The following is a 13,061-nucleotide window of genomic DNA, read 5'->3' as shown; positions in this document are numbered from 1 at the left end:
AGTATGTCTGTATTATACTCATTAGAAATTCATCGTACCCCATGGCACCTCAACTCATTTCAGTTCTCTGCTGCTTAGACACTGCTTCCCCTTGTGAGTGGCTTTAGCATTCAGGTTCAGTGCATTGCTGTGACCGATTTCATGGCTTAAACCCGCCGGCATTTCGGTTGTGGGGCCTAATGGTAAGTGTAGTGTGTGTTACTCTGTGTAACATCAGCAAGCTGAGACAGCATATCTGTAAGGCAGGAGCAGTTCACCAAGCCATGCGATATATGTATGATAGGATCCTTACTCTGGATATTCTTCATTATTTAGATGACACTTTCTTATATGAGTGCATCGGGCAGTGAGGTGCAGTGGCCTTAATTCACTGGTCACAGAGTTTTGGGTTTAGCGACCTAATGAGAAGTCAGAAACGCGCTACTTTGGATAACGACATCAACATCCTGTGACAGCACATCTGTAATACGCTAGCAGTTCACCAAACCATCAAACCATATGGTTTATGAATGATGGGACCCAAACTCCCTTCAGTTTGAATGTACTCGACTATTTGGACAATACCTTCCATGTGGTTAGACTTGGTGGCATACCCGACTGTGTTAGCCTGTCTCGTTTCTTAATCTCAATTCTCTTTACTTTCGATTGTTGGGACACATGACAAGAGTGTTTTATGCTGTTGCAGTTAACTACATCAATGACTTCAGGCAGCATCTCCCAAATGCCTACATTTTTCGATAGGGCTTAGGTATCACGGGCGGCTTCATCAATACATGTTGAGTGTTTTTCACGTTTCTGTTGCTGCCCATGACGCGCATTTCGGGCACCTGTTATCGTGCGTCTTGTATTTCAGTATGAAACACTGTAATATGTATGTACACAGACCTGTCTTATAACTATTTCATTTTAAGAGTTTAGTTACAAGTTTTATTTGTAATTCATTTTATCCACTACGCATTTCAGCGGGCGGAAGGCCTCTTTTACCCAATATTCTGAGTAACGGAGATTCCTTGTTACTGTTTGGGAGATAGCCAGGGTGTTACGTTGACTCTTGCTTATCCAAGAAGGACAGGATATGTATTGTAACGTGGAAAATCTCATAAACTTATGAAAATGTATTATTGATTTACACTTACCACTGCCATTGATGTTATTATTCAACATTTTATTTAGATCCTTGAAATTACCCCAAGATTATGTTATAAATGTTCAGAAATACGTTATACAGCTGTTTAATGTTTTGGTCATTGCCGGCATTTTTCTTACCAGAAAAAATAATATGAAGTGTAATTACAATGTTGTTGTTGTTGTTGTTGTTGTTGTGGTCCTGAGACTGGTTTGATGCAGCTCTCCGTGATACTCTATCCTGTGCAAGCTTCTTCATCTCCCAGTACCTACTGCAGCCTACATCCTTCTGAATCTGCTTGGTGTATTCATTTCTTGGTCTCCCTCTACGATTTGTACCCTCCACGCTGCCCTCCAGTACTAAATTGGTGATCCCTTGATGCCTCAGAACATGTCCTACTAACCGATCCCTTCTTCTGGACAAGTTGTCCCACAAACTCCTCTTCTCCCCAATTATATTCAATACCTCCTCATTAGTTATGTGATCTACCCATGTAATCTTCAGCATTCTTCTGTTGCACCACATTTCGAAAGCTTCTATTCTCTTCTTGTCTAAACTATTTATCGTCCATGTTTCACTTCCATACATGGCTACACTCCATACAAATACTTTCAGAAACGAGTTCCTGACATATAAATCTATACTCGAGGTTAACAAATTTCTCTTCTTCAGAAACGCTTTCCTTGCCATTGCCAGTCTACATTTTATATCCTCTCTACTTCGACAATCATCAGTTATTTTGCTCCCCAAATACCAAGACTCCTTTACTACTTTAAGTGTCTCATTTCCTAATCTAATTCCCGCAGCATCACCCGACTTAATTCGACTACATTCCATTATCCTCGTTTTGCTTTTGTTGATGTTCATCTTATACCCTCCTTTCAAGACACTGTCCATTACGTTCAACTGCTCTTCCAAGTCCTTTGCTGTCTCTGACAGAATTACAATGTCATCGGCGAATCTCAAAGTTTTTATTTCTTCTCCACGGATTTTAATACCTACTCCGAACTTCTCCTTCGTTTCCTTTACTGCTTGCTCAATATACAGATTGAATAGCAACAGGTATAGGCTACAACCCTGTCTCACTCCCTTCCCAACCATTTCTTCCCTTTCATGTCCCTCGACTCTTATAACTGCCATCTGCTTTCTGTATAAATTGTAAATAGCCTTTCGTTCCCTGTATTTTAGCCCTACCACCTTTAGAATTTGAAAGAGAGTATTCCAGTCAACATTGTCAAAAACTTTCTCTAAGTTTACAAATGCTAGAAACGTAGGTTTGCCTTTCCTTAATCTTTCTTCTAAGATAAGTCGTAGGGTCAGTAGTGCCTCACGTGTTCCAACATTTCTACGGAATCCAAACTGATCTTCCCCGAGGTCAGCTTCTACCAGTTTTTCCATTCGTCTGTAAAGAATTCGCGTTGGTATTTTGCAGCTGTGAGTTATTAAACTGATAGTTCGGTAATTTTCACATCTGTCAACGCCTGCTTTCTTTGGGATTGGAATTATTACATTCTTCTTGAAGTGTAATTACAATACTAGGACTAAAACCCATTTTTCAAAAAACTTCAAAGGTTTGAAATTAGTACAGAAAGGAATGGGTACACATCTATTCAACAGCCTACAAGAGCATTTAAATAGGTTTTGGGAAGTAACGTTGTTGTCAAGTTTGGCACAGGGCTTTACTAAGCATGGTCGTGTTGGATGTGGTATGCTCTTGCCTTCCTTTCACGTTTGGAATGACTTGCCAGTCATTGTATGAGTACATGCAACGTGGCATTTTTCAGGATACAATTCATTGCCAGAGGTGCAAGATTCGACACGTGACAAGAAAATCTACGACTGAGGACTGAAACTTGTGGGTAATCTAGTGTAAACGAAGAGTGAACTGATAAACTTTCTGTAGACCACCTCACTCTACTCTATTGAAGAGTTTCTTCAGAAACATTATTCATCGGTCATTTGATTTCCACTGCAAGATAAACTACTGCATACCGTTACCATGGGCGTCTGAAGATATCTATCCAGAAGGTTGGAGGGGGACAAGACACTAAAATTGCCATAATTTTATGCAAAGAAATTGCTCTGGTTTCGAGACGTGTAGTGCGACAAGAACTAAAATTCTTAGGTAACGCAGAACGCTTATTACATCCCAAAGAAATGGTTATCCAATCACTTCTAGAATTGTATGAGGATTCTGTAGTGAATAAAATATTTGTACTGCACATTCCAGAGGCTGCTTCCTCTTGCTTCACTTGCAGTCGACTATGATTGATGACCGTTTCACATACATTAGTCAGCAGTTTATTTCAAAACACGTACCTGTAACGCGTAGCATCCCACGGTGGCACGTCATGGTATGGAATCCACGAGGCACCAAAACGTCGGCGAACTAATCTGGTACATGAGCACTCTTGCACGATCTACAATCTATCTAGGTCCAATGCGCGCACGTTCCTTTCGAGGAAGTACTTACTACACTAACTTGAAAATTGCAGTCCAGGTTTAATATTCTGAAACTTGCTGCAGTAAGCAACAGATTAGTACTGAACCTAAAAGTGCGCAGGGATCAATAGGGAAAGAAAATATAATGCTAGTACATATACCTCTTTCTATCACTCGACGAATGCTCATCATTTCATTTGCCATCTGTGTTACGATAATACTTTCAAACCAGCAGCTGTAATATGAAATATGCTTCTTCAGAACGCCAGAGAGTATCGCAAAACACAGTCAACTACACGGTCAAGTAGCATAAAATATATCTTTGTTGATACGTGTTCTCGGAAGTTGTGCAGAAACTCAAAAAAAATATTATTTTAAACAATATGTATCAAATGTGTGTTTTCAGTCAGTGAATTAATCTGGTTTAAAGATGATACCTTACCGCAAAGGTGTACTGTGCAAAAGGTACTTCATTAACTTTTTTCTTTATTTTTCCAGGAAAATTATGCCAACACACAAAAAATTCATCTAAATAATTACACACTGTCACGATGTAAAAACTGTATTTCTTAGATTGCATTTAGTTTCCTGACAGGCGTAATTTACAGGTAATACTGACGAACCTCGTTATTACGATTTCAAACAACGTAAAATTCAACAAACACTGCCTCCTTTGAAAAATAAAAAAAAAGGGAGATTCCTCTTGTTTTACCTTTTACGCAGTTTCCTTCACTTTGCACAATATTTTCATTTGTTATAGAAATTTCCCAAGTTCAACATCACTTCCACAAATTTTTGATCGTCAGAAGATTAAAATTTTATTTCTATTATTCTCTTTCTTTCTATTCCTTCGGAATAAGATGACAATAGCCCACCTTTCTCCGTGTCGCTGCGACTAGGACATTCATGGTCCACATTTAGCTTTAAATACTGACAATAGACATCACTTACGTCCCTAACTCACTTTTTTCTACATTTAGTGTAACTTACAATCTTTCAAACAACTTATACGTGTAAATACAGAAACGTGCTACTGCTCACATACCTTCTCCATTGGTATCCAATACATGAGCTCAATAGTATAAATATAACGTCATTTCTGCGGGGCGCACCAAAGCATCTGCAGGGATTTTGCCGCCCCATGCGAAAAGTACAGCTTCAGACATACCGTGGTCAACCTCTTTCACAGCATCATTCATCCATAACGTCTTATTTTCACGTATCATACTTACCCCCGATGTCTTTAACTTCAGAGCCGGATATTGGACTCTAGTCAGTGAAACGTTGATAATGCATATTTTACTTAGGTATTTTTTATTTAGCTTTTAGAAACTGTTTTTCTCAGAGACGGTTATAGATGTTCAGGGTTACTGTGCAGGAACTGTTACGCCATCACATACTAATATTCATTTCTTTATTAGATACCTTTTCGCTTCACTAGGGGCTTTCAAGCTTATGTAGCTGCATTTCGAGTGTTGGTTGGACGCGTAGTAAAAAATGAGTTTGCAGTACTGCCGCTGGCAAGGTTTGCTGTTTACAATTACCACCCAAAATGGCTAACTCCTGCGCTTCATTTGTCAGCCAGTTGCAGATGCCGCAGATAACTTCTAGTAAAACACTAAATATTGTAAATAATTTGTATTTGCAACTTACTCTTGAATTTCTTCATTTATGCAAAACTTTCGCTGTTTAATTCGTCCGCCGGCCAATGTGACCGAGCGGTTCTAGGCGCTACAGTCTGTAACCGCGCGACCGCTACAGTCGCAGGTTCGAATCCTGCCTCGGGCATAGATGTTTGTGATGTCCTTAGGTTAGTAAGGTTTTAGCAGTTTTAAGTTCTAGGGGACTGATGACCTCAGAAGTTAAGTCCCATAGTGCTCAGAGCCATTTCAACCATTTTTTTTTTTTTTCAATTCGTCCCTTCGGAACCACATTAAAATTTAAAATTCTGAAAGCCCCAAAACCCTGTTCGCCCACTGAGTCTTACACAATTTGGGGTCGACAGGCGTGGATCCAGGATTCAGTTCTTGGGGAGAGGGAAGAAGGCCATTGGTTGGCGGGGGAAAGGAGGGGGGGGCGGGCGCACAGACTGTTAATGTCTCTCTTCCCTCCCCCCCACCCCCTCCTCCTCAATATTAACTGACATAACTCCCACTTTTAACGTATCACAGATGAAGAGAATTTTATAAGTGTCGATCAGATAATTTCAATTTGAGGGCTTTGCTGCAGCAAATAGGCAACGCAGTGCGAATCCGATGCGGGTATACAAACACCAACATAGAGGCAAGGCATTAGTGTGGAAGTCGTGTCTTTCAGACATGCGTGCGGTAAACGCGGAGACATGAACTATGGCGACGTTATTACCAAATGCGTCCAAACACGACACACGTGCTGTTATACGTTTCTTGATTGTCGCACGGCAAACATCGATAGACATCCGTCGGAGAATTAAGACTGTACAAGGGACAGCATGTCTGTCGAAAACCACCAATGTGGAACGGTGTTGCTGCCTCATGATAACGCACGTCCCTCATTTCGCAAATGTCGTGATGCAGAAGTTACGCCAGCTCAAGGGGGAGTCTCGAGCACCTGCTCTATATCCCAGATCTCCCCCCATGCTATTGTAACGCTGTGGTCCCTTAAAAATGGGCCTTTAAAGGTCGACGTTTGCTGTCGGATGAGTGTGTGCAGCAGACAGTTACTGATTTCTACACGAAGCCGGACACGGTGTCTTACCAGACGGACATCTTCACCTGGTGCGTCGGTGGAATGATTTCCTCAGTGTTCACGGCCCTTTTGCAAGATTGGTATACCGATTCTGGACTGTGCGGCTTTCGAAACGAAATTTTTTGATCATCTCCAATAATACTAATAATAATAATAATAATAATAATAATAATTAACTGTTTAATTACACTACTGGCCATTAAAATTGCTAGACCACGAAGATGACGTGCTACAGACGCGAAATTTAACCGACAGGAAGAAGATGCTGTGATATGCAAATATTTAGCTTTTCAGAGCATTCACACAAGGTTGGCGCCGGTGGCGACACCTACAACATGCTGACACGAGGAAAGTTTCCAACCGATTTCTCATACACAAACTGCGTTGCCTGGTGAAACGTTGTTTGTGATGCCTAGTGTAAGGAGTAGAAATGCAAACCATCACGTTTCCGACTTTGGTAAAGGTCGGATTGTAGCCTATCGCGATTGCGGTTTATCGTATAGCGACATTGCTGCTCGCGTTGGTCGAGATCCAATGACTGTTAGCAGAATATGGAATCAGTGGGTTCAGGAGGGTAATGTCGTGCTGGATCCCAACGGCCTCGTATGACTAGCAGTCGAGATGACAGGCATCTTATCCGCATGTTTGCAAGACAACAACCGTCTGCACGAACAGTTCGACGACGTTTGCAGCAGCATGGACTATCAGCTCGGAGACCATGGCTGCGGTTACCCTTGACGCTGCATCACAGACAGGAGCGTCTGCGATTGTGTGCTCAACGACGAACCTGGGTGCACGAATGGCAAAACGTCATGTTTTCGGATGAATCCAGGTTCTGATTACAGCATCATGATGGTCGCATTCGTGTTTGGCGACATCGCGGTGAACGCACATTTGAAGCGTGTATTCGTCATCGCCATGCTGGCGTATCACCCGGCGTGATGGTATGGGGTGCCATTGGTTACACGTCTCGGTCACCTCTTGTTCGCATTGACGGCACTTTGAACAGTGGACGTTACATTTCAGATGTGTTACGACCCGTGGCTCTACCCTTCATTCGATCCCTGCGATACCCTACATTTCAGTAGGATAATGCACGACCGCATGTTGCAAGTCCTGTAAAGGCCTTTCTGGATACAGAAAATGTTCGACTGCTGCCCTGGCCAGCACATTCTCCAGATCTCTCACCAACTGAAAACGTCTGGTCAATGGTGGCCGAGCAACTGGCTCGTCACAATACGCCGGTCACTACTCTTGATGAACTGTGGAATCGTGTTGAAGCTGCATGGGCAGCTGTACCTGTACACGCCATCCAAGCTCTGTTTGATTCAATACGCAGGAGTATCAATGCCGTTATTGCGGCCATAGGTGGTTGTTCTGGGTACTGATTTCTCAGGATCCCTGCACCCAAATTGCGTGAGAATGTAATCACATGTCAGTTCTAGTATAATATATTTGTACAATGAATACCCGTTTATCATCTGCATTTCTTCTTGATGTAGCAATTTTAATGGCCAGTAGTGTACAATAAAATATGCAAAATCTTTTCATATAATAGTAATAACAATAATAATTTGTTAATATATTCTGCATTTGGTACATCACTTTAAATTACAAACAAGAAACTGCATTTCGGAATATTTGGGAAGTACAAGAGCTGCACAGTTGATTTAAGAACTATAACAGCAACAACCTCTCACACCTTTGACAAAGTCGTATTTCACAAAATAACTGCGTGGCTATTTGAGTGTTCAAACGAATGAAATAATGTTCTTTTTATCGTTACTCTTTAAGCGGAGAGAGTTTCCATTTCTGCCTTGCCTGTGGGCTCACGAACCGTGTCGGATTTGTTCTTAGCAGCGGATGTGTTCAGCCTGGGACTAGGCGTCTTTCCTTGGCTGGAATGTTTTCTGCAAGCAGTCAGATAACAAGCCTTTCCACGAGGACTAGACATGGAATAGCATCCTCTTTGAATGTAGCTTGTAATTTCTGAAATTGTTTGCCATTTTCGTGTCAGTTTTCGTGCTACTTCATTTTCTGAAAGTCAACTGGCAAATAAAATTGGTATAGACAGAAATCGCTGTTACCCAAATGGCTTTGGGGGGGGGGGGGGGGGGGGGGGAAGAGGACGTGATATCTAGACACGCCCTCGGATCTGCACCTGGAGAGGAAGTGAGTAGTGGATCTGTCGTAGGATGTAGTAAGCGAAACAACAGATACTCACGACTGACAGTAGTTTCCCGTTTCATCCCCTGTGAGGGATGGTGGTAGAGGTATCTGGAGACCAGTTTCATCCCGTGTAACCATCCCCCACACGAGAATGCATCCTCAACCTACCTGAACGTACACTGAGGGCAAGTATGGTGCTCTGCCTTATTTGGTTTGCCATCAGGGTGCATGAAGGTCCACTTTTTGCACCGACCATCCAGTGGTGGCGTTCCCCAATTGTGGTAATCTCTGCAACCTGTGGCTTCTGGAGAGCAGATGTAGGCATGTTTGGGAACAACTTCTGAATCGCATAGCGAGGGGTTTGTTCTGGAAAGAAGCGTCATAAAAACGTTTTTTCCCAGTGGCATCTTACCCTGATGGAGGCAGTACCCCGGAATCTCATGGTAGACTGTATACACTACGGCATGTGAAATACCCATTGTGTTCAGAGCTTCAGGGATGGTGTGTGACAAGTGTCAAAAACCCACCATCTGTTCCTTGATCAGCTATGGTGATGCCACACGTCTCCCCCACCTGCATTCCACTGTCACATTGACAGGCAGTACCAGGTCTGATGTCATCCCAATCGCATGACAACTGAACTGCTCCACTCCCTGACGCGAAATGAGTACTCTCTGCTCGATACATCACTATCTAATTTCGTTCTTAACGAGTTAATACACAAGTTCACAAGACAAAATATTAGTCACCACTTTAAAAGAACAAAAAGTTGCACTAAAGCACTGTAGGTGATGCAGAAATGGTGCAAGATGGTCATGTGACCCTCCAACTCAGACCTAAGTCACGGCAGCGAATTGCTTTGTGTGTGCCAGTAAGTTGTGTGTAATCAGCACAGTAAGATGGGTTGACTTAGGAACATGACAGATGACAAGATGGAGGTATTGTGTTTGGACGTGACCATGACCAACACCATGAATGAAGTTGTCCAATTTGTCAATGTATCAACACAGAATGTCTACAGTGTCTACAAGTGATGGTATACCATTCACAGTCATGTAATATGGCTTAGAAGACAGTGGTCATGAATAGACCCTGACTGATAAGTACCAGAATGGGCGTTACACGTTGTCAGCGACAATCAGTTTCGAACCTGATAATAATGTTGCTGAATGCAGGTCTAGCTCAATCTGTTTCCAAATGAACATTGGGAATGGAAAGCCACGCAATTGTTATTTGGAGATGGTTGCCCCTCAAAAGAATTTTGCTCACTGAGGCGCCAAAGCTACACATCTTGAATCTGGACAGTAGCTGACTGGAGAGGGGGGGGAGGGTGTATTGTCGTCTTGTGATTCACAATTTTGCCTCTTTCCATCTGATGGAACACGCTCAGTGCTCCTATGGCAGACTGAGGCGTTCATCCTACAGTCTTTGGAGGATGTAGTCTGGCTGGAGGTGTTCTGTGGTATTTTGGGAATTTTTTTCATACCACAGTCTAGGCCACTCATTGATCATCAGCATGAACGAAGATGTTTATTTCGACATTCTCTATTACCACATGTTGTCCCTCCCTCTACATCTTCATGATGAATGTCCTGTGGATACACCAATCTTTCAAGACGACATCAGCCATGGTCGGAGCTGTTTGCATATGTTCCAGGTTAGACGTACACTCAGGCACCTTACAACATCTCAATTTGTCTACAAACTACCCAATTATAATCATATAGAAAATCTCTCGGATTATTTTTAAATATCTGATTTCTACCTATAGCACTGTTAAGAATAATTTTGCTGATATCAGGTCGCGCTGCCTGTCTTCTCTTTCAACTCTGAATTCTCATTTTCATGGTTAAGTCTAATGGAAGCTGTATTGACGTACGTGATATAATCTTTAAAGGACTAACCTAGGTTGCAGGATGTCAGTAAAAAATTTTACCCACTTCCATAGCTTATGCAAGCTACTGCCATGGTGCTCAGCTCAAAGGTAGACGGTTCGATTCTTAATGATGGAAGAAATTTTCACCTATAATGACTGGCCTGCAAAAGGAGGTGGTAGTATAAGATCCAAAACTTCCCAGAGTGATGCTGTTGGGTTGAACTGTCCCTCAGATAGGGATGTTAGTTCAGTAGACCCCTTAGTGCTATTGGACAGAAGTAGGTACTGGCTTTCACCCTCTCGCTTCATTCATTGTAAAGTAACGCAAACATCAAACCAAACTATACACACACCATTTGCAGTAATCTACACAACACAGATACACTTTAGACAGAATTCTCGTACATCGCAAAGGAAAGGCATCATTGTATGCAGAGAAAGAAAATCAGTTCCAAATAGGTGAGCGAACCTACCCCTCAGGGCTTCTCAGCCAACCATGCTATATAATGTGATTTTATTTTATTTTAGAACAGATTTTGTGGAACCTATATTTTATTCCAAAAGTTGTTCTCAAAGTGTGTCATGATTTGTACAGGTTTGATCATCTATCCCAGGTGAGTTTCGTTCTGTGCCATAATGTAATGAATCGTCTTGTCCAGATGTTCTATAAAAGAACAACCATCAATATCAATGCTGGCTCTGAGGGGACCTGTTGGCAGAGCTGGGCACATTTTTTATATGGGAGAGCACTAGAGTGACATTTCTGTGTGATGCATTCCCGCAGGACCGTGGTCGTCCCCCAAGGCGCTGAGTGACTACCTGGACCGCATGTGGGCACTGGACAAACTGTACCCACTCAGGGGGCCATCTCCTGCGACCGTGCGGTCCACCCCCGCTCGAGAGTACACGCCCACGCCAGAAGGCGGAAAGACGCTCGGCTACAACTATGCAGGTACGTATACCACCTCACAGAACCACACTTCTCACGATGAATCTTCATATGTACAGGGAAAAATCACTGCTGATGTTCCACACGGTTCATTTCTGGGGCCACTCCTGCTCTTTCCACGCACACTGACAGAAAGGGAAGGTTTTACACCACAAAGCACCAGTCAGATATTCATCAAAATTTGGTGGAGATGTTCATCATATAACGGGTATTAAATGATTAATCTTTACCTCCAGTCTGAAATGATGCTGTCATCAATATGAGAGTGAAGAGTGGTCCCTATATGTACTAACACCCACTTTTATTTCTTGTAGCATTGAAGGAAACACCCTCCGAATGTATCTTGAGGAGTTTTTTGCAATGCATCAAGAAAACGTAGACTGAGCTGTGGCACGAATTCATGATGAACTAACCCTTCAAAGTCAAAGAAGGCTATCACCATGGCTTTGACATTTGATCTGACAATCTTTTTTTGGTTGTGGTGAACCTTTCCCGACCGACTGTGAAAACTGAACCTTGGTCTCATCATCATAACCGTAGAACCACACCTTATCGCCAGTTATGATTCTCTTAAGGAGGATCTCGTTCTCATTTGCGTGATCCAAAAGCTCTCCACAGATTGCGAGGCGAAAGTCTTTCTGGTCTCTACTCATGAGCCGTGGGACGAAATTGGCGGCAACACGATGCATTCCACGATGCACTGTCAGGATTTCATGACGTGATCCAACTGAAATGTTTCATTCTTCTGCAGTCTCTCAGACAGTCTGTCTTCGATTGGCACGCACAATTTCGCTGACGTTCCTGACATGTGCGTCGTCGGTAGACGTCGAGGGGCGTCCTGAACAAGTGTCATCTTTAACTTTCGTCCGGTCATTTTTAACTCGCGGCTCCCCCCGTCGGGGGTTCGAGTCGAGTCCTCCCCCGGGCATGGGTGTGTGTATTGTTCTTAGCGTAAGTTAGTTTAAGTTAGATTACGTAGTGCGTAAGCTTAGGGACTGATGACCTCAGCAGTTTGGTCCCATAAGACCTTACCACAAATTTCCAAACTCGTGTGAATTATTCGTAACACTGAGTATGGGTTACGCACTCGTTACATGCATCATTTGGTGTGACCCTGCAATGGTTTCCTTGAGTTCCACACAAAATTTAATGCAGACGCGTTGCTCCTCTAACTCTGCCGTCTCGAAATTCGCAGACTCTGAGACAAAACGATCTACTCAATACAGCACTGATCAATAACTGATACACATACAACAATGAAACTTCCACAGATACACATTAAACATAGGCATGTGCAGGGATGCCAACTGCATTTCTCTGCAACACACCATTGGCGCAAAATTACGAATGTTGCGGAATTTTTTGGACAGTCCTCGTACACAGATTTCCCAACAGGCTGGAACTGCCTTGCCTGTCCAGAAAAGGTGTGCACACATATGTACTAGAGATAGTCATGAAGTTTCAATTATCTCTTGGAAAGAATCAAGCTCTGTGTCCATGAAATTTGGTGATAGTGTGATTTCTTCTCTTCTTGTTCAGATTCCAATGCGATAAATGTGTCACAACGATGGGTGACTGGGTGGAGACCTCGGTTGTAGACAGCTACTGTTTTGCTGTTTGGGAAACTTTCCTGCCGCCCGGAGTGGCCGTGCGGTTCTAGGCGCTACAGTCTGGAACCGAGAGACCGCTACGGTCGCAGGTTCGAATCCTGCCTCGGGCATGGATGTGTGTGATGTCCTTAGGTTAGTTAGGTTTAATTAGTTCTAAGTTCT

The 13,061-nt window shown here is 42.8% G+C and overlaps 1 protein-coding gene across 2 annotated transcripts in view; it reads left to right on the top strand.

The window, feature by feature from the left end:
- The window catches only part of LOC124550864, a 248,114-nt gene that overhangs the window by 134,680 nt on the left and 100,373 nt on the right, over positions 1-13,061 (top strand). For both annotated transcript variants that reach the window (XM_047125606.1, XM_047125607.1), the window contains exon 4: positions 11,125-11,292. In XM_047125606.1, the coding sequence (XP_046981562.1) occupies positions 11,125-11,292 (168 nt within the window). The remainder of the gene's footprint in view (positions 1-11,124; positions 11,293-13,061) is intronic.

The sequence above is a fragment of the Schistocerca americana genome, chromosome 9 (genome assembly GCF_021461395.2).
Source record: "Schistocerca americana isolate TAMUIC-IGC-003095 chromosome 9, iqSchAmer2.1, whole genome shotgun sequence".
Taxonomy (NCBI): domain Eukaryota; kingdom Metazoa; phylum Arthropoda; class Insecta; order Orthoptera; family Acrididae; genus Schistocerca; species Schistocerca americana.
This window is presented reverse-complemented; position numbering and strand designations above follow the sequence as displayed.